Source organism: Cnephaeus nilssonii, assembly GCF_951640355.1.
Source record: "Cnephaeus nilssonii genome assembly, chromosome: 6".
Taxonomy (NCBI): Eukaryota; Metazoa; Chordata; class Mammalia; order Chiroptera; family Vespertilionidae; genus Cnephaeus; species Cnephaeus nilssonii.
Window position 1 is genome coordinate 52,371,981 of NC_137077.1, and position 23,785 is coordinate 52,395,765.

Genomic DNA, 23,785 nt, shown 5'->3' on the forward strand with positions numbered 1-23,785 from the left:
TCAGAAGTTTGCCTTTCTTGTTCTTCTGGACTTTTTACTAGAAAAGGGGTAGCATCAACCAAACCCCTAAGAAAGTAATGTAGAAGAGAATGCCAGCAAAACATTCCCAGGGATAAACATGCATGCTCCACAGTGAGATGATTACTATGCTGAGTAGTTGTTTAACTTTGTAAAAGTCTCCTAAAACTATGTAAGCCTAAAACTATAAAAGCTAAACTTTTCTCTGCCAACTTTCAAACTCTATACTTAGATTATCACAATCTGGACTATTTTTATAATATTGGGGAAAGAAAAACGATGTGTTAGGATATTTTAAAAGGACTAAATATTTTAAAGAATAGTTGCAAGCTTAATTTTAAAGAAACATTAGAAAAATAGCTTTTGTTTAAATATTAGCACAAGATTTTTTTCATGGTCTGTGTGTTTTCAAAGAAAAGAGATTATATTTAATTTCAGTTAATATTATTTGAATGTATGGTTGATGGAAATTGGAGAGAGTGGCTGAAGGGAAACGTGTTTTTGAATTTCATAGATTATTTATCATCATAGATATTTTTAAAATTTCATACTCAATCCTCAGTCCTGTTTTAACTTTTTTTATGTTCTGTAGGGGAAACATATTTTCTGTTGTGAAGCAGGGGGAAGGATCGGCAATGAGAAACCGCACAGTACCCTCAGAATTCATTCTTCTAGGACTGTCAGATGATCCAGAGATTCAGATAGTGATTTTTCTCTTTTTAGTCATCACATATATATTAAGTATCTCGGGAAATTTGACCATCATCACTCTCACCTTGGTGGATTCTCATCTACAGACCCCTATGTATTTCTTCCTCAGGAACTTCTCTGTATTAGAAATATCCTTTACAACTGTCTGTATTCCTAGATTTTTAGGCACAATTATCACCAGAGACAAAACTATTTCATACAATACTTGCACAGCTCAATTGTTTTTCTTCATCTTCATGGGCATAACTGAATTTTATCTTCTAACTGCCATGTCCTATGACCGCTATGTAGCCATCTGCAAGCCCCTGCATTATACAACTATCATGAACAAAAGAGTCTGCATATTGCTTGTCTTTTGTGCTTGGCTGGCAGGATTCTTAAATATCTTCCCACCAGTTATTCTCTTTCTCCAGTTAGATTACTGTGGCTCCAATGTCATCGATCACTTTGCTTGTGACTATTTCCCCCTCTTGCAATTATCCTGCTCAGACACCTGGCTCCTGGAAGTGATTGGTTTTTACTCTGCCATAGTGATTCTGCTTTTCACTTTGGCGTTAATAATTCTGTCCTACACATTCATCATTAGGACAATTCTAAGACTACCTTCGGCCAGCCAGAGAAAAAAGGCATTTTCTACATGCTCCTCTCACATGATTGTCATTTCCATCTCTTACGGAAGCTGCATATTCATGTATGCCAACCCTTCAGCAAAAGAAAAGGCATCATTGACCAAAGGAGTAGCTATTCTGAATACTTCGGTTGCTCCTATGATGAATCCGTTTATATATACCCTGAGGAACCAGCAAGTAAAGCAAGCTTTTAAAGATGCTTTTCAAAAGGTTATGTTTTTCTCTGGTAAGTGAAAGTACTAGTAACATTGAAAGGATAAAGTTCTTATCAATGACTTCTGTTTTTCATACTCTCCTAAAACACTCTTTGCTTCATTACAGTTATTTTCCCTTTGTTATTTCCATATTAAAATTTCCCAAATGTTATACTCAATAAATTTGAAAAAGCTGGATATTGCTTCAGAGTATTCTGTGAAATATTTTATTCAAATGTACTTGGATGAAGTAAAAAAAAAATCTAATGATTATGATTTAAGTAGAAGCCTCTTACTTTTGAAGAGATATAGGGCATTTAATTGGAAAAAATGTCAGGATAGATGTGAAATTTTGAACTTAACCATTCTTAGCAGGTAATAGAAATGAATGCTATTGGAAAAATTTGGCATTTGCATGAAGTCAAATTGTCACCATCACCAGGAGGTTGGGAGCAAAATATAAACATCTACATAAATATATTAAATGATTATAACTCATATATATTAAAATTCTTATCCTATATAATAAAAGCATAGTATGCAAATTGTCCCCTCAACCAGGAGTTGTCCAGGAGTTCGACCAGGGGCCGGGGCTGGCCGGTGGAAGAGAGGGAGGCCCTGGCCAGCAGCCGGCAGCCGCTAGGGACCTCTAGTTAATAATAATTATAATATAATGAGAAGGAAAAGAGATATGGAAAATAAAATAATTTTTTTTCAGCAATTACCAGATGCTACCATTATTGTTTTCTTTGTATTGGCTCATTTAATCCTGCCAATAACTTTATGAGGCACCTACAATTATTATCATCTTTTAGTCAGAGGTATTTTTCTTCAGTTAGATTAACTACCTCCAAAAATTAAAATGTATGTAGAGAACAGACAATATATCAAGTAAAATGCATGAAACTATAATAAACTGGTAAGAGTTCAACTTTCTGGAGAACTACGCTTTAGTTGGAGGATCTATAACTGATTTAGGGATTTGGGAATTAAGGAAAGACACATTTTAAACATCTGTTTATAATATTCTGTACACTCTTCTTCAACTAGGCAAACACACAATATTTATTTTAAAAAACTTCTTACAAAGTGAGTATTACTATTTCTAATTTACAGGTGAATGAACAAGAGGAAACTGAGGTCAAGAGTTCTTTGTCACAGAGATTGTAGCTTTCAAACTGGGATTTAAATCACTTTTCTTTAATCTCACAATCCAGACTAATAGGATTACTTTCATTTTTGTACTGGCTTTCACTAGTAATAATTATGAGTAGAAGTTCATGTTAAATATTAGAATAGTTAAAGGACTTTTGAATATGTGATTAACTCACTTAGGTTTTACTTACTTATGACAGGTGTTGGAGATATAGTGATGACAAATAATGACTCTTGCCCAATAGATGGTTTTGCTCAGTGGATAGAGTATCCACCTGCAGACTGAAGGTCCTGGGTTCAATTCCAGTCTAGGGCATGTACCTCAGTTGTGGGCTCCTCCTGGGCCCAGGCCCTGGTTAGGGCTTGTGCAGGAGGCAACCAATCAACGTGTTTCTCTCACATCTATGTTTCTCTCTGTCTTTCCCTCTTTCTTCTACTCTCTTTCTAAAAATCAATGGAAAATGTCCTCAGGTGAGGATTTAAAATAAATAAATGAAAAATAATGATTCTTGCCCTAAATAACCTCAAATTTTAACAGGAAGCAAAATATAACATAATTAAAATTTAATTTGATAAATGCAACAAGTTAGGTCTAAGTTGCCTATAAGCCTAGTAATATTATCATTGACCAAAAAAAATGTCAATTTCACTGTCTCTTCTAGCAGAATTTTGGTCAGTTGCACAATAATTGCTAAATATTTGATCATTTTAACCCTTAAGTCACAAGTATTTGATAAAACTTGTCTGCTTTGGCTATCATCTTAGTTTTCACTTCTATTTTCTTTGTTGGTCATTATCTTGTGTATTATTAAACAGTCACATTATTTCCTGATAAAAAAAGGTTGCTAGGAATTGAATTATAGAAAAACTCTCTCCAATACAGCTCCCTCTAGTCCCAACTTGTATTGTGAATCATGAATTGATCATCAATTCAATTTTACCTGTGTACCACTCTTTATCTGGTATTCTCTCAGATCTATTTAAAAGAATGTATACAATGAACACAGTCTAGATTTCTAGGAGATGTCAAATTATTTCAAGCACATCTACATCCAGAAAATATGAATGCATATTTCTCTAATTAAGTCCATGTACAAAACAAAGAATATCAATAATAATGCTATATATAGAATAATCTAAGATGATTCCTTGTAAATAATAAAATGTGTTTTCATGCAATATTTTTCTTAAGTTAATATATATGTGAATATTAATAGCTTTGTATATGAAGAATAAGAATCTTGCATATATATTTCTTTCTAATTTTCACATGATTGTGAAAATTCATTCAGACATTATTTTTTAAATATTTTAAAGCAACTAAGTTGCAGGCATATACTAGTCATTTGGATTAATAAAATAATAAATTAATAAAATATACCATCTCCACCCTATAGGATTTCAGGTAACAGATAAAATGTAAACATTTATGAGTTAATCTTTTTTAAAGCATAACAAGTACTATCTATACTAATAAAAGGGTAATATGCTAATTAGGGCATACAAAGCCACAGCAGCTGTGGTGCCTGGGGCTCATGGCAGCCATGGGCTCAGGCAGCTGCGAGGCCCGGGGCTCAGGCAGCTTCCAAGGCTGGCAGTGGCAGCAGCAGCAGGGTGAGTAGGACATCCCCTGAGGGCTCCCAGACTGTGAGAGGGGGCAGGCCGGGCTGAGGGACCCTCTCAGTGCATGAATTTTCATGCACTGGGCCTCTAGTCTATATATATAAAAGGCTAAGTGTCCTTCCCTCCAACCGGTACCTATGACATGCAGTGACCATCAGGGGGCAGATGCTCAACGCAAGAGCTGCAGTGATGTGCACTGGCCATTTAAAAAAATAGCACCATGGACCTGGAGCTGACAAACCAACACTTGCCTATCCCCAAGTGGGACACAGGCCCTGCCACCACCCCAGAGTGACACTCCACCAAATCGCAGCCAACACTGCCAAGACCCCATGGTGCAAAATGTGGCCCACAGCCCAGACCAGCCCAGAAACAATTGCTATGGGTGCTGGGTAATGACATGAAGTAACAATGCCCAGCTTCCTCTCCCTAGCAACTAGCCTCCTTAGAGTTTCTTCAGCCCAGGAACTCAACTTGCTTTATAGCAGGTGCAAACGTTATACAGTTTAACCAAATGTCTGTGAAGTGTTTTCCTGTGCCTCATCTCATTTGATCCTCACAGAAATCCTGGACTAGGTAGATAGGAGACTCAGTAGAATCCATTTTATTTTCATTAGTAAGACAATGGAGATTTAGAAAGTTTAGAAACTTTACCCAACTGAAAAGAAGTAATAAATGGTGGAAATTGAAAATGACTTCAGGTTTTCTCACTGTGCAGAATATAGTCAAACACTGCTGTAGTTAAATATTTTACCATTTTTTCTCCCTTCATGATCTACAATAATAATCTGCTTCGTGTTCAAATTTATTGCTATGTTGCTGACAAAGTTTAGCTAAATCAGAAAGCAGGTCTAATTAAGCAAGTTTATCTATATATATAAAAGGCTAAGTTGACTCGCACATGCACGATACATATAGAGCTCTTAATGCCGCCAATCACACGCGTGTATTTAGATCTGTCATTCTCAATCATGAATGTGGTTGACACTTCTATTATAGAGAAAGGGCAAATAGCGATATTAAAATATTTCTTCTAATTAATTTCCTTTCAATGTGCACAAATCCATGCACCGGGACACTAGTATCAATATAAATGATGGGTTTGCCCACAACATTTGCAGTAATCCAGTAAGAATTTCCAGGTAAAATAATAAATATAATTGAATGGATATTCTGGACAAAGAGAATCATGATGGCAAATAACAGTTGTTGAAATTAGAGAAGTGTACGGTGAATCATGTGGAAAGAAACAGAAAAGCAACAATTATTTCCTTTCTATGAAAGACCTATTTTATTGATTCCATTTATTATGCAAAGAATAATAATTTTGCTCAACTGGTATGGCTCAGTAGTTGCACTTCGACCCATGAACCAGGACATCAAGGTTTGATTCCCAGTCAGGGTACATGCCCCAGTCAAAGGCTTAATCCCCAGTAAGAGGTATGCAGGAGGCAGCCAATCAATGATTCTTTCTCATCATTGATGTTTCTATCCCTCTCCCTTCCTCTCTCTGAAATCAATAAAAACATGATCTATAATAATAAAAACATAATATACTAATTAGACCAGACATGCTTCCGGAAGACCTTCCTGACGAAGCTGGGGCTGCGAGGGAAGCCCTGGTCCCAGGTGCCAGCAGCCAGGGGAAGGAAAGCCTACTCTTGCACAAATTTCGTGCATCAGGCCTCTAGTAAAGAAATAATTTTATGAAACCAATACTCGCTTTCCTCATGTGAATATTGTTTTTTATTAATTGCTTTATTGATTAAGGTATTACATATGTGTCCTTATTCCCCCATTACCCTCCACCCTCTCATTCATGCCCTTTCCCCCCTGTTGTCTGTGTCCATTTATTAGGCTTATATGCATGCATGTAAGTCTTTTGGTTGATCTTTCCCCTTTACCCCCACAGTCCCCTACCTTCCCAGAGGTTTGACATTCTGATCAATGTTTCTCTGTCTCTGGATCTGTTTTTGTTCATCAGTTTATGTTGTTCATTATATTCCATAAATGAGTGAGATCATGTGATATTTATCTTTCTCTGTTTGGCTTATTTCACTTAGCATAATGCTCTCCAGCTCCATCCATGATTTTGCAAATGGTAAGAATTCCTTCTTTTTTATAGCAGCGTAGTATTCCATTGTGTGGATGTACCACAGTTTTTTAATCCACTCATCTGCTGATGGGCACTTAGGCTGTTTCCAAATCTTAGCTATGGTAAATTGTGCTGCTATGAACATAGGGGTGCATATATCCTTTCTGATTCGTGTTTCTAGTTTCTTGTGATATATTCCTAGAAGTGGGATCACTGGGTCTAATGGGAGTTCCATTTTTTGTTTTTTGAGGAAACTCCATACTGTTCTCCACAGTGGCTGCACCATTCTGCATTCCCACCAGCAGTGCACGAGGGTTCCTTTTTCTCTGCATCCTTGCCAGCACTTGTCATTTGTTGATTTGTTGAAGATAGCCATTCTGACAGGTGTGAGAATGGTACCGCATTGTTGTTTTGATTTGCATCTCTCAGATGATTAGTGACTTTGAGCAGGTTTTCATATGTCTCTTGGTCTTCTTTCTGTCTTCTTTCAAAAAGAATCTATTTAGGTCAGTTGCCCTGAATATTATTATAAAGTATTAAAATATTTTACCTATCCCTCTAAGATTTATTAAGTCTCTTTAAGTCAATATATTTTTATCTTCCTTTCAAAGAATGAGACATGAAAATTCATAGGAACTTATATGTGGCAGATAAACATTGGAACAGTGATTCAAATCAGGGTTATGATCCCCAAATAAACCATTGTACTAACTCCCTGGGGAGGGGGGAAACCTTACAAAATAAACAAATACAAAGGAATCTTAGAAATTCAGAGTACAATGCTATTTAGATAATTTATTCTTTCATAAAAGTACTAAATGAGCCCATCAAAAATGCAAGGTTTGGTTTATGACAATTTCCTATCCCCCAAAATTAAAAATTTCAGAAGACAATTACTCTTTTTGAATTAAAACTCATAGACACAGACAATAGCATGGTAGGTTACCAGAAGGAAGGGGGCTGGAGGGTCATAAAGAGTAAGGGGGGTCAAATATATGGAGATGGAAGAAGATTTAACTTTGGGTAGTGGGCACACAATGCTATCAGTGTCATAGAATTGTACACTTGAAACCTATATAATCTTGTTAAACAATATCACCCCAATAAATTTAATTTTAAAAACTTATATTTCTAAATTTAAATACAGAAAATCACTTTAGCAAAAAAACCTCCGAATCCCCCAACTCTTCTATTGGTAACTCAGATGTAATATATACCTGCATGATAATTTAGTCTCTTATGGGCAAGACTCTCTGTCATATTTGGATTGAACTCGGACTTATCCATACCACTAATGTCAGTCACAGCTGTAGAATATGTGGTTGATAAATCACCTCACTCATACGTATTACTTAGTCATTCTCCATCAGTCTGATTTGAGTCACAGCAAACTTTTGTATTCTTAAGCAATCAAAGCTCTTTCATGTTCATCAAGCCCTAATGTTAGGTCTCCTGTGCTAAAGTTCTCAAACTCAAGTTGCCTTTTTTGCTTCATCAATAGAATTGGACCTGTATTGCTATATTTTACAGTCCATATAAGATTACATGAGCATCAGGGAACAGTGTGGTATGCTTACCAATATGATAGAAAATTTTACAATTCACTAGAATTTCATTTTTCTTGACTATATTAATGGACTATAAGCATTTCTCAAGCAAAGAGGACAGTTTGTTCATTATTGTCTACCAACGGGCTTATTGTAATGTCGTATTGACTAAAAAATTGTTAATCAACAAAATAAATGGTAGTCTCTAAATGCCTACTTCCTATTTAAACTGTTAAGATACCTTGCCTTGAAATGATTATTGTTTTGCTCTAACATCTTATTTGAACGAAGTTATATGTCTGGCTTTTTCTAGGACTTCTTGTTTCTCAGAACCATAGATAGAAATTTCTGTAACCCTTCAACAATACTAGTCACTACTTAAACTCCTTATTCAACAGACAGAACCACTCTTTCCTTTTCAGTTCTGCCTCCTAATATCTGCACTGTGGACATATTTAGAACAAAACCCTATGTTTTAATCATTAAGATAACAGGTGCACCCCTATGATTACATTCCTAGGGCTATCACACTTTTAACCTATTTTTTTAATTGAGATGTTTTTGTATAAACAATAGTAAAATATCACAATGATACCCAACAATATTAATTTAGGAAACGTCTCTTGCCCAAAACTTCCTTGAGGTGGATTTCTTCAAGTCTGAATAGCAGCTCATCTACTCTCTCATCTACTCCATATAATCTCAGAAGCACAAATCCATTTCTGTGACCTTGGGGAGATAGCTGGACTCTTAATAAGTCAGTTTCCTAACATGAAAATGAGGGAGATCAATAGTAATTTCTTCAGTAGCAGTTGTCAATATTTATTTAGATAAAGCTTAAAAGAGACTTACAAACAAGTGTGATTCCTTCCAAGTGCTTAGTAAATTATAACTATTAGTATTATCTTAAACAGTAACAGTTTTAATGTAATGGCATACAACTATCCACATACAATTCACTCAAAATAATTCAGCTTTATGCATCACAATAGTATCAAGAGGACAACTGGCCTTGTATATATAATATGTGGTACCCACTGATCTATATGTAAATTGAGGATTACAATAATGTTTACTTAATTTATTGATGGAAATAATTTAGACTTTTCCTTTGGATATTACTATTCTGAAAACATTTTATTATGAATGTACTCATTTTTCATCTTCCAAATTCCTTCAAATGTATGTATCCATGTGCAGAGATTGCAAGGACCATATTTTCAGTTGTCTTCAGGAGGATTCTAAATGTGATTTTAGTTCTGCCAATCAGGTACATTCATAAAATATACGAACTTTAAACTTAGTTATCAAGTATATATATATTGCTAGTGTAGATCATAACAGATTCAGATGATCCTAAACCTTATAGAAATAGTACTAGTTTCCTGAGGACTAGAACTAACATAGCACTATATTTCCTTTCTCACAAAAATGGAGATTCAATTTTGTGAATTGGCTTTGAGACCGTTCTAGCAAATTCATCTTAAAATTTGCCTTCAGCTCTCTTGATAATTCCTTAAGCCACTCATTATTCTGTATTAAATAGATTTATGTTTAAACTAGAAGCCCGTTTGCACGAAGATTCGTGCAAGACATTCATTCACCTGGCTGCCTGCACCAGTTTTCCGCCGGCACCGGGGGGACCCAGGCCTTGGCTCTGGCCACCGTCTTCCGCCTTCTTTCAGGGTCGGGGCTTGGCCCCGGGCGGTGGCGGCAGCGCGGGGCAGGCGCTGCCCGCCCCACACCACCAGCAGTGATCTGGGTGCCTCCCGCTGGCCTGGTTCTGTCAGCCGCTCAGGGTTCGGAGCGGCGGGAGGCCCCGTCCCTCCTGCCGGCCCGGGTCCATCAGCCGCTCAGTGATGGGGGGCAGGGCAGCACGTGGGGGTCGCCATCTTGGTTAATTTGCTTAGCACCCTGATTGGCTGTGGGCATAGCGAAGGTACGGTCAATTAGAATGTTACCCTTTTATTAGGTAGGATTGCTAGGGTGGATTCTGCTCTCTGAAACTGCACTTGATATACAAAGAGCATATCCAGGTAACAGACTCTGAAAGCAGTAACAATCTTGGGTCGATTTATTAACCTGGTTAGATCTGGTCAGCAAAAATCCCATTAGGCAATTAAATGCTGGTAGTTTACATTCACACATTAGGAAGTTAGAGCTTACCTAGAATTAAATGCCTACTAAAAGCAAGTTTGAATAAACTTAAATAATAAATGTAAAGCTAATACAATAGCCTTCCACATGCATTAGAGAGCTTAAAGAAAGAAAATGTAACTTTAATGTTTCAATCATTTTACAACAGAAGAGGTGACTTAGTTATTAAATACTAATTCTACAGATTCCTTAATTATAAAGTTGATTTAATTCACAAGCTCTCCATATGTCTTCTGTGAATGAATGTTAGGGTATTGATTGGGAAAGAGTGATGAATGAGAATTAGAATGAGTCCTGAATTTGAAAGCACAACCTAGACTGTCTTGTCAACAGAAGGATCCATCTTCCTCTGCTTCATGAAGTGGTTCAGGCATTGTTTAGAAACTCTGTGATTACCTAATAAGAAGGAGTTAACTTTAAATTTCTCCTTGTGTATGCATTCAACACTACTAGACTATTTTAGGGCCTATAGCATGTATCAGAATAACTGGGCATTATCCAGAAGATGGCAAGCATGCGTAAACTAAGAAACAAAAAGTTTACATGTTAAAAGTTTTACAAGATTTTGCTCGTTTATTTATTTTTTAATTTTTTTTTTTAATTTCAGAGAGGAAAGGAGAGAGCGAGAGGGCTAGAAACATCAATGATGAGAGAGAATCATTGATTGACTGTCTCCTGCTCGCCCCCTATTGGGGATGGAGCCTGCAACCAGGGCATGTGCCCTGAATGGAAATCTAACTGTAAACTTCTAGTTCATGGGTTGATGCTCAACCACTGAACCACACTGTCTGAGTTTTATTCATTTATTTTAACAAAAATATGAAAACTTATGTTTGGATGAATTCTAATATCCCATGTCTAGGGTAGAAGAAACTTAATTTTACATTGAGCTGAAATTATTGAATTTAGTGCATTTACCAGAAATTGTGGATTCTCTATGCATCTTTGAGTAGATGGGAGGCAATTAATAAACGAACGATTCAAAGTTAACCTATAATAAAAAGTTGAAATATTAGTTAATATAGAGTTTTAAATCAATACATTGATGAGATAGGTTGGAATGCATTCAACATTTTGAAGCTATTTATTAATCTCCAAACTATATTCCCTAAGATATCCAGAATTCAAATACATTGTTTTTTATTATAACAGGAAAAGAGGAAGTGGGGTTGATGATGAAAGTGGACATGCTGCTATTGAAGCCTCCCTGAAGCTTCCCTGACAGTGTCTTCCTTAAGTCTTGGAACGATGGAACCAAGTTATGGTACAGCTCCCAGAAGCCTGTGGAAAGTGGTAATGAAAATGGTAATTCACAGAGATGTACCTTTATTATAGGAGATTAATCATGAAAGTGTTGGACAGACATCAATGGGAAACCTACTGAGGTAATTTTTACTCAGTAATAATAGCAATAACACTAATAATAATAACAACAAATCTTATTAATGGAAGCCTGACTTGAATCAAAAAACTTTCATCCAATCCAGACTTGAATCAGTTTCTAGAAAAAGAATACTTTCTGTGAAGCAAAGTGTCCTGTTGCAATTTATGAAAGACCCTGAAGTTTCACCCCACACAAGCAATGAATCTCATGATCAGTTTACAGTGGCTAATTACTTAAAAGAGCAGCCAATGGCCAACGCTGAAGAATTTGAAAAACAAAATAAATAATGAATTTTCTATAATAATCTATAATAATAAAAGCATAATATGCTAATTAGACTTGACAGCCGAATGACCTTCCGGAAGACATTCCAGACTACGTTTCGGACAAAGATAGGGCTGCAAGGACCTAGGCAGCTGCCATAGCTGCAAGGGCTGAGGCAAGCCACCATGTCTGTGAGGGCCGAGCCCCTTGCACAAATTTCGTGCATCGGGCTTCCAGTTGAATTATAACTCCCCTAAAAATTAATAATCATTAGTGCATACTGTTATAAATAATTGAATAATTAATTAAAGGTGGGAAAGGATTAACTTTATTTTTTAAAATATATTTTTATTGACTTGAGAGAGAGAGAGAGAGAGAGAGAGAGAAAGGGAGAGGGAGAGAGATACATCTATCAGCTGCTTCATGCATGCCCTTACTGGGGATCAAGCTGGTAACTTGGGCATGTGCCCTGACCAGAAATTGAACTACAACCTATTAATGCATGGGTCAATGCTCAGCCAACTAGCACACTGACAAGGACAAGAATTAACTTTCTTACAGAAGAGCACTAATTAACACATGCAAAAGAAATGAAGAAAATAGATAAGCACAATCTAAAAAACAGAAAAACGGGGTTAGGGAGGTTGAAGTAGGTAAAGGTGGGATAAATGATGATGGAAGGAGGTTTTGGGTAGCAAAACACACAATACAATATACAGATGATGTATTACAGAATTGTACACTTGGAACCTATATAATTTTGTTAATGCTTTCATCCCAGTAAATTCAATACAATTAAAAAAATAATGTATTGAAACATAAAATCACATTTTATTCATTTAGTTATTCTTAATTTAATAAATGTAATTATTCATCAAAAAGCTTCCAGCAAACAAAAGCCCGGGGCCAGGTGGCTTCACAGGGGAGTTTTACCAAACATTCAAAGAAGAACTAAAACCTAGCCTCCTCATATTATTTAAAAAAATGCAAGAGGAAGGAACACTTCCAAGCTCATTCTTTGAAGCCAGCATTACCCTAATACCAAAACCAGAAATAGACTACACAATAAAAGAAAATTATAGGCCAATATCCCTCATGAACACAGATGCCAAAATACTCAACAAAATTCTAGCAAATCGAATCCAGCAGTACATCAGAAAAATCATTCACCATGACCAAGTAGGATTTATCCCAAGGATGCAAGGATGGTACAATATCTGCAAATCAATAAACGTGATATATCACGTAAACAAATTGAGAGATAAAAATCACATAGTCATATCAATTGATGCAAAAAAAGCATTTGAGAATATCCAACAGCCTTTCTTGATAAAATCCCTCAGCAAAATGGGAATAGAGGGATCATACCTCAACATAATAAAAGCTTTATGTGACAAACCCACAGCCAACATCATACTCAATGGGCAAAAACTAAAACCATTTCCCCTAAGAACAGGAGCAAGACAGGGATGCCCACTTTCACTACTCCTGTTCAACATAGTCCTGGAAGTGCTAGCCATAGTAATCAGACAAGAAGAAGAAATAAAAGGTATCCAAATTGGAAAAGAAGACATAAAACTGTCCTTATTCACAGATGACATGATACTGTACCTAGAAAACCCTAAAGACTCCATAAAAAATTATTAGACTTAATAAATAATTTGGCAATGTAGAAGGATACAAAATTAATGCCAAGAAATCTATGGCATTTTTATATACCAATTGTGAACTTACAGAAAGAGAGATTTAAAAAAACAATCCCATTTACCATCCCACCAAAAAATTAAGATACCTAGGAATAAACTTAACTAAGGAGGTAAAAGAACTGTATGCAGAAAACTACAGGACATGAAAAAAAGAGATAGAGGACAACATAAAGAGATGGAAGAACATACCGTGTTCATGGATTGGTAGAATCAACATCTATAAATGACTATACTACGCAAAGCAATCTATAGATTCAATGCACTCGCCATCAAAATACCAATGGCATATTTCACAGACCTAGAACAAACTCTCCAAAAATTCATCTGGAATAAAAAAGACCCCAAATAGCTGCAGCAATCCTGAGAAAGAAGAAAAAAGTAGGTGGGATCTCAATACCATATTTCAAGCTGTATTACAAAGCCACTGTTCTCAAAACTGCCTGGTATTGGCACAAGAAAAGACATATAAATCAATGGAATAGAATAGAGAACCCAGAAATCGACCCAAACCACTATGCTCAATCAATATTTGACAAAGGAGGCAAGAACATACAATAGAGTCAAAACAGTCTCTTCAATAAATGGTGTTGGGAAAATTGGACAGATACATGCACAAAATGACACTAGACCACCAACTTACACCATACACAAAAATAAACTCAAAATGGATAAACGGCTTAAACATAAGATGGGAAACCATAAAAATCTTAGAGGAATCCACAGGCAGCAAAATCTGACATATGCCGAAGCAATTTCTTCACCGATATAGTTCCTAGGCCAATGGAAACTAAAGAGAAAATAAACAAATGGGACTGCATCAAATTAAAAGCTTCTGTACAGCAAAATAAACCATCAACAAAACAACAAGAAACCCACTGCATGGGAGAACATATTTGCCAATGTTATCACCTATAAGGGTTTAATCTCCAACATTTACAGGGAACTCATACAACTTAACAAAAGGAAGATAAACAATCCAATCAAAAAATTGGCAAGGGACCTAAATAGATACTTTTCAAAAGAGGACATAAGGAAGGCCAAGAGACATATGAAAACATGCTCAAAGTCAATAATCATCCAAGAGATGCAAATCAAAACGACAATGTGGTACCATCTCACACCGGTTAGAATGGCTATCATCAACAAATCAACAAATGACAAGTGCTGGAGAGGAGGGGGGGGAAAAATGAACACTCGTGCACTGCTGGTGGGAATGCAGACCAGTGCAGCCATTGTGGAAAACAGTATGGCATTTCCTCAAAAAACTAAAAATGGAACTCCCATTTGACCCAGTGATCCCATTTCTGGAATATATCCCAAGAAACTAGAAACACCAATCAGGAAGGATATATGCACCCCTATGTTCATAGCAGTACAATTTACCATAGCTAAGATTTGGAAACAGCCTAAGTGCCCATCATCAGATGAATGGATTAAAATCTTTGTTATATCTACCCAATGGAATACTATACTAAGGGTGGAGAAAAAAAGAATTCTTACCATTTGCAACAGCATGGATGGAACTGGAGAGCATTATGCTAGGCGAAATAAGCCAGTCAGAGAAAGATAAATATCACATAATCTCACTCATTTGTGGAATATAATGAACAACATAAACTGATGAACAAAAACAGATCCAGAGACAGAGAAGCATCAATCAGATTGTCAAAGATCAGAGGGAAGGTAGGGGAGGGTGGGGGTAAGGGGGAAAGGTCAACCAAAGGACTTGTATGCATGCATGTAAGCATAACCAATGGACACAGACACCATGGGGGTGAGGGCATGAATGGGGGGGTAGGGGAAGGGGTAATGGGAGGATAAGTAGCCGTATATAATACCTTAATCAATAAAGAATAAAGAAATTCCAAACAATATAAATAAATAAATAAATGTAATTATTTATTTATATTCTGGTGATTTTTATGCATGTTCCTATAATCCATTATTGAAAATATTGATATAAAAGCTAATTGTGTAAAAATTTTGAAAGCATATAATTTGCCATGCTCAATGGAGACATATTTTATTGTTTAAAATTGCTATTAAACGTTTTTGTTTGTCAAATATATGGTGAAAGAATGAGATTAGATTTGGGGTGGTGAGCACACAGTGAAATATAAAGATGATTAATTATAAACTTGTACATATGAAACTTACATAATGTTATTAACTAATGATACCACAATAAATTTAATTTAAAAAGAAGTATGCATTTTGGGTACTGTACAGATTTGTATATTTCCCTTCAAAAATTCATGTTGACCTGGAATCTGTAGATAAGACCTTATTTGTAAATAAGGTCTTTGCAGATGTCTTCAAGTTAAGATGATGTCTTATATATTAAAGCAATTTATTTAAAATTAAATAAAATAATGCATGAATCTTTATTTTATAATAGGTTCTCTATAATGAATAATCCTATCTAATAAAGAGGAAATATGCTAATTGACCCTCATGCCATTGCAAAGATGGTTGCGTCCACAGCCAATAAGGAGGGAATATGCTTATTGACTGCCCTGCCCTCAAAGACGGCAGTGCCCACAGCCAATAAGGAGGGAATATGCTAATTGACTGCCCTTCACTCAAAGATGGCGGTGCCCACAGCCACAAGATGGCAGCACCCAGTCTCCTCAGCCTGGGCTTGCTGCGCACCTGCCTTCGAAGTCCCCCAGTCCCCTCAGCCCCCCAGCAGCCCAGGGCTGCCCGAAGCTCAGGTAACCAGGGCTGGCCGAGGCTTGTGCTGCCAGCAGTGTCAGCAGCAGAGGTGTGATGGGGGCGTCGCCTTCCCCTGATCGCCATGTCGTCTCCCACCCCTGAGGGCTCCTGGGCTGTGAGAGGGGGCAGGCTGGGCTGAGGGCCTCTAGTTTTAAATAATATCAAGGCCTACAAATAAACATCATATAAACACTATTGTGAAATGTTTGTAATTCAACATCATGCTTATGGCACATTATTCAAGTTCTTGATTTTGATTTTTAGTAAAACAACAGATTTTGAGTTTAAACAGCCATTATGCTTTAATGGTCTCTACTTCAGTATGCATTTTGTATTGCTTAACCATATACATTGAATAACTTCGTTTGTCTCCCAAAGAAACAGTAAAAATAACCTTAAAATCTTTGTTCAGAGAGTTTCTAGCATTTAAAATCATTAAATAACCACAATTTCTATTTATTTTAAACTATTTCATGAAACAAAATGTTTTATGAAACTCACAGATTAAATAAAAACTATATATGTCTCAAATAATGAACGTACCATAAATGGAATATTACAAATGTCTTCTAAGATCAAAGCAGTGAATAATAAGATGATCCTGAGGGAGAATATACCTCGTATAACACAGGAAAAAGGAAATCTAAGATTTCAAAAATACTATAATGTAGAATTCTCACACTTTTCTGTAAGAACTAAAAATTATGCAAAGAGATCAATGGGGGGGGGAAGGAGACATATGTAATACTTTCAACAATAAAGAATTTTTAAAAAATGAAAAAAATAAATTATGCAAAGAGCTGTCTTTATCACCTCTGCATTCTCAGAAACTAAGCTTGAAGGGCAACACATAAAAAAGATCCAACAAATAATTATTAATGAATATATGATAGTGATTCTAATCATGATCAGGTTTTCTATTTATCATTCAGTGGAAAGATGTAAAACATTAAAGACAAGCCTGACACCTCTGATGGTGCAGAATAATGGAAACCTCAGCCTCTTTCTGAAACATCACAATGACTTATCAATATTTTCCCTAAGATTAGAGAAAACCCCACTTGTTCACAATCTACGTGTTGCCATTTAGAAATTGCTAATGTCTGTTTCATTGTTATTAAGTTTCTTTTTGTGAAATTATCGATCATTATGAAAATGCAAATTCTTCTATATATTTTTGCTCTGATTTGAGGCTACCAGCACTTAAATATTCTATTCTAAACTGTGTAACAATTCAGCCTACTGTTTAATGCTTGGTGTCTTGAGATCACCATCTCTGTGGTGCCTTTTGTTTATTCATCAACTGATCCCCTGAGTCCATTGTAAAAGGAATGCATAAAATATGGCTAGCCTGAATAACATTATTTATGTACAAAAGATCACATCATCTTGCCCACCAAGCTTGGAAGAACATGACATAAGCTTTTATTGCAACTATAGCTTATTTTAAGTATCAAAATAATACTTCTTTAAGTGGTGTAGGTAGAAAATTCTGGCACCCCAGATCCTTAAAGAAATTTTGTTTTGTATATAGAAATGGGTTGATGTATGCCCTTTGTTTGTTAATATTGTAGGGGAGCTCTTGGGACTATTTTTTATTATCAACATTTTGGATATTTGGTTAGAAAGCAAATGACAGAGATGAAGCATTGCAAAGGCTTTTGAAAAATCCCAGCACACTTATGTTTAAACAAGTTAAAGAGGCATTGTAAAGGACATTGACAAATATCAGTCATATTTACCAAAAACGTAAGTATGCCTTTGATAGTTTCTTCCAGGAATATATTTTTGCCTCAAAAGTGTATATTTATTCTTTTTACAAGTAATCTGAAGTATGTACAACACTATGTAAAAAGAAACTCAACCTCTCAAATTTTACAAAATATATAAATGAGGCAAATTTTAAAATACTACAATTTACTTACTAGTATTTCATGCAATATTATTATTCATTGTGACAAATATTTTGTGATTGATAACAGTACATGATTTCTTGTGTTCTTATCTAGATATCTTCTAATACCATTTTTTAAATAATAAATTCAAGCCCACTGGTATGACTCAGTGGTTGAGCATCGACCTGTGAACCAGGAGGTCATGGTTTGATCCTGGTCAGTGCACATGCCAGGGTTGGGGGTTCAACCCCCAGTGGGGGACGTGCAGGGGCAGCTGATAAATGATTTTCTCTCATCATTGATGTTTCTATCTCTCTCTTCCTATCTGAAATAAAAATATATTTAGAAAATAATAATACATTCAAGACACCATGTAATCATTTTTTGTACAAGATTCCAGAAACTTTATTTAATGTGCATAAATAGAAGCATATAAAGGGGGGGAAAAAACAAAAACAGAAACAATGCAAAAAGAGAACTAATGTTTGAAAGTGGGAATGTATCCGTCCCTAAATTTTATAGGTAAAAAATTTGAGTAAGTTCATTAACATATGAACTTACTCAAAGCTAATCCTGAGAAAATATTATTCCTTTCATAAGCTCTGAAACCCAGGAAGAACATAGAAAACAAACAAGTCATACAGACTTAGGCAGGCTGTCTAAACATTTAAGTATTTTTTAAAGTGATCTTAGATAACAACACATTCAAAGCTTTTAGGGAAAAATAATAACTTAAACAGGAAAAATAATTAAGCAAATCTTGTATAAGATCAAGAATTATCACTTGTTACACTCTTCCTCAATTACCTGTAAACCACCCAATCTCACTTCTGAAATACCCCATTCCCCACCTTTCTCCTTTGTCCAAAAATGTATTTTATACCTATTGTTGCCTCATTGTCTTGGGAATTTTTGTGGATTTATCAATGTCTATGTGAATACCCCATGCACATGTGTTAACATAATTATCTTGAAAGCCACACATGGAATAAAAAGGGAAAAAGTAATCATCTTTGCCTCCCCAAAACTTAACTTTAATGTTGAGCTATTACCTTTTTTTGTTTTTGGTCTCCTCAAAAAAAAAATAATAGGCAATATTGTGGGAGAGTTCTAAATCATTTTAGAAATAAGTGAGAACACTTGCAGTTTACAAAAATAAAATTAAGACAACTAAAAATCCTGCTTTAACAGGAGCAGACTCAGGATAGGTAGGTGGTGAATAAAAATACACTCAAGAATATACTTACAATCTTACAAAAGACCATTAAACATATTATTAACTAAAATTAGGATACCTTGCCATGCAGATATTGGAATACATTGGGTACCCTCCCATTCATTAAATACCTCTGTATACTATTATCAGAAACACATTACTGTACCAGGTGGGTAACTGAGCTGTCTCCCTAGATTGTAAGTTTGAATGGAGAAAAGAAAAGAAATGCTTATTCAAGATAGTACAATTAAAAAATGTATACCCTCACCAGTTTGGCTCAGTGGGTAGAGCGTTGGACCACAGACTGAAGTGTCCCAGATTCGATTCCAGTCAAGAGCACATACCTGGGTTGCAGGCTCAATTCCCAGCTCTGGCCGGGGTGCATGCGGGAGGCAACCAATCTATATGTCTCTCACATAGATATTTCTCTCTGTGTGTCTCTCTCTCACCCATCTACTCTCTCTAAAAAATAAAATCAATGGAAAAATGTCCTCGGGTGAGGATTAACAACAACAACAAAAAGTATATAGAGAGCAACAAAAAATAGATATCTTCAACAACTATTGTGGTATGGTAGGAAAAACTCTCAAGAGCTTTATTTTAGTAGGTAATAACCTCTTATTTTATTGTTTTCAGGAATATATCAAAATATTCAGAGGGCAAAGATGTATACTGAAATGTGTAACAATACAATGAAGAAAATACTGTATAGGAATAATGAATTAATATATGCCATAATAAATAAAATAATTTTAAAGTATTTTGTTGCTATGTACTACAAAATTATTTTTCTCTAAAAGAAAAAGACAGCAATGATTTTTTTTAAAAAAAAAGTGTATGTGCATGTGTGTGCTTCTTTGTTGATGTCATGGCTTTCTTATTTCTTCATCTATTTTACAGCTAAAACTAAGAATATCATTGAAAAGCAGGAACACGATGAGAAATTACACAGAAGTAACAGAGTTTATTCTTCTTGGATTGACAAATGACCCACAATGGCAGGTTGTACTTTTCACGTTTCTCCTTGCTAACTACATGCTCAGTGTGGCTGGGAACCTGATCATTATTGCTATCACCCTTTCAGATCCCCATCTGCAGACTCCAATGTACTTCTTCCTTCGAAATTTCTCAGTCCTAGAAATATTATTTACATCAGTCTGCATTCCCAGATTCCTTGTCAGTATTGTGACGGGGGACAGAACCATTTCCTATAATGGATGTGTGACTCAGCTATTCTTTTTCATTTTATTTGGGGTGACCGAATTTTGCTTTCTGGCTGTCATGTCCTTTGACCGCTATGTGGCCATCTGCAAACCTCTACATTACACCGCCATCATGAGCAGCAAAGTCTGTATGCTTCTTGTCTTTAGCTCCTGGGTTATAGGATTGCTGATCATCTGTCCACCAATAATTCTGCTACTGCAATTGGATTTCTGTGCCTCCAATATAATTGATCATTTCCTCTGTGACTCTTCTCCAATTCTGCAGCTTTCTTGTACAAACACTCGCTTTCTAGAACTCATGGCATTTTTTTTAGCTGTTGTAACAATCATGGTCTCCTTAACACTAGTTACTCTCTCCTATGCATATATCATCCGGACAATTCTGAGAATTCCTTCCATGAGCCAAAGGAAAAAAGCTTTTTCCACTTGTTCCTCCCACATGATAGTTGTCTCCCTCTCTTACGGTAGCTGCATTTTCACGTACATTAAACCTTCTGCAAGGGAGAGGGTGACTTTAAGCAAAGGAGTAGCTGTGCTCAATACCTCAGTGGCTCCTCTCTTGAATCCTTTCATATATACACTAAGAAATCAGCAAGTGAAACAAGCCTTCAGGAACATGGTCCAGAGAATCGCCTTTTCTTCAAATGAATGAAAGTGATTGTGTGATATGTACCCCTGAAAGCAAAGCTGAATTAAAATTCTCTGTTCTTCTCTAGATAAATTCTTCAAACACCTTAATTCTTCCTTTTAGGTAGATAAGTTTATATACCATCAATGTCTAAAAACTAGGTCCTAAGTCTTTAAAGTTATATAGATGGTGGTAAATCTCTCCCCTCTGTAATAAAATTTTAGATAAAGTAATGATCTCCATTGTTCCTCACAGTACGGTAGATTATAAATTCATTAAAAACATGTAAAACTTGCTATCATATAAGAAACTTACTAAAAACCTCATACAAATGTAAAATTTATGTGAAATAAAAAATATGAGCATTAATTGATATCTCTCCAATGTTTTCTTCTGTCACCATGAAAATATGTTATATGATTAAAAGAATTCTTAAAATGTCTACTTGAATTTATCAATGAGATATAGATAAAACATTAGAAAAATTAAATAGAAATTAAATAAATATGCTGTCAAATATATTATATTTGCAATTAAAAATGAGGTTGTATTGATTTTTGTATTTGTTTTCCTAGAAAAAAATAGTGAAGTTCCAGTGTAATAGAGGAAACAGAATTTGCCTTTTTTTTTCTTTGATAATATTTCGTAAAATAATAGATTATTTAACTAAAGATTTCCTTATATGTGCCTATCATATTTAAAAAGGAAAACTGTGCTCTATAAAGGCAAATTAAGTTATCTTGATAAAATTCACTTTATAATTAGACTCTTTCAAATATTACAAAAAATGGTCTTTTCTATTGACATGAAGAAAATGAGAAACTCAGAACCCAGAATGGTGTGAGATATTGACTCAAGGGAGTATCATAGAAATGATAATATGTAAATTACTTATGCCTTAGGTTTGTTTTGTTTATTAGCAAATACACAGTACTATCTTTATCTTTCCATTTTCTTTTTCAAAGGTGGCTCTATCTCCCTCACTCATATCTGAGAAAATGACTCTTGGAGGTCTTTGAGAACTGTAAAAATATGTTCACATCTAGTTCCCATAGTTGATGAGTCCCTCAACTCTAATGAATACTAAAAAGAAAAAAAAATGGTTGTCTTGGACAGTAGTTTTAATTCTAACTAGATATAGGGTAACTGAATTTGACTTCTTGATTTGCAGCTTGGTCTGATGTATATGTTAACATAAAAAATTGTACATATTTTCCAAGTCCACAATAGAAATGTCCTCTCTTATTGCTCATAGACAAGAATGTCCTTAAGCATTCACCTCTTTCTGACCATTGTATTTTCAAGGAATTAGTTACATTTTTTTCAAACATACTTAGGATATTACTGCCACAAAATGAAAATTAAAACCAATTGATTATGTATTGTTTATTAGAGTTATCTATAAATAAATAAAACAATACAAGTTTGCTTTTATAAGGTTAAACAAGTAAATAGACATGAAAAGTGAAAATCAAGAGTTTGGAAAACCAATATGCAAATGTTAACTAAATGAATGTACGTTATATGTATGATACATATGATACATATGATAAACTAAATGAATGTACAGTATACATATGATACATATGATAGACACTGGGGGTAGGTCCCTCAACCTGGCCTGCACCCTTTCACAGTCCGGGACCCCTCGGGGGATGTCTGCCTACCAGCTTAGGCCCGATCCCCAGCAGTCCAGAGCTCTCACAGTCTGGGACACCTCGTTCCTTACCGCCTCCCTGCAGCAGAGGCGGGAGAGGCTCCCACCTCAGCTGCTACACTCGCCAGCCATGAGCCTGGCTTCTGGCTGAGCAGTGCTCCCCCCTGTGGGAGCTCACTGACCACCAGGGGGCAGCTCCTGCATTGAGTGTCTGCCCCCTGGTGGTCAGTGAGCATCATAGCAACCAGTTGTTCTGCTGGTTGTTCCACCGTTCAGTCGATTTGCATATTAGGGTTTTATTATATAGGATGGGTATGTAGATACACAGGAGAGAAGTAAAGAGAGGAAAATAAGAGGGTAAGAAAAGCTGATGCTGTTGATCAACAGGAAATTATTTAAAGAAGTTGATTTTCATATTCTAAGTCAATAAATGTAGACATGAAAATCACTATAAATCTTTCCAAAAGAATTATTTTTATGCTTTAAAGTAAAATGCTATGTTTTTATTGATTTTTAGAGAGAGAAGGGAAAGGGAGAAAGAGAGAATCATTGATGTGACAGCAGAACATCAATCAGCTGCTTCCCCCTATTGAGGATCCAGCCAGCAACCCAGGCATGTGCCCTGGCCATGAATCGAACTGGCATCCTCTTGGTGCATGGGATGATGTCCACACCAGCCAGGGCAAAGTAAAATACTATTTTGAAGTATTGTGAAACAATAAAGTTTTGATTACAAATGTGATGTGTGGTGAGAAATATATCAGATATATTTTGGAAGTCATGTTTTTAGAGGGTTTCAAAAGGTATACTCATATTTAACATCACATTATAATATTTCAAAAATACTTTTCCTTTAATCATAGGAAAAATTATATGTATGTAATGATCACACAAAATACATTTGTGCCATAACATTTTTTAATTACATGGAATTACTGTCACATTATTGTGTTGTGATGATAGAAAAC

General features: G+C 35.6%; 2 protein-coding genes across 2 annotated transcripts; both read left to right on the forward strand.

Annotated features, from left to right (window-relative positions):
- Window positions 1-653: 653 nt before the first annotated feature.
- LOC307101492 (olfactory receptor 6C3-like) lies at window positions 654-1,592 on the forward strand (the record flags this gene model as incomplete). The annotated part of the gene is made up of 1 exon (XM_079774486.1): window positions 654-1,592. The coding sequence occupies one exon, from the start codon at window positions 654-656 to the stop codon at window positions 1,590-1,592; it is 939 nt and encodes a 312-aa protein (XP_079630612.1).
- An 18,653-nt stretch (window positions 1,593-20,245) lies between these two features.
- LOC307101051 (olfactory receptor 6C75-like) lies at window positions 20,246-21,184 on the forward strand (the record flags this gene model as incomplete). The annotated part of the gene is made up of 1 exon (XM_079773777.1): window positions 20,246-21,184. One exon carries the CDS (start codon window positions 20,246-20,248, stop codon window positions 21,182-21,184), a length of 939 nt encoding a protein of 312 aa, XP_079629903.1.
- Between the last annotated feature and the right edge of the window lie 2,601 nt (window positions 21,185-23,785).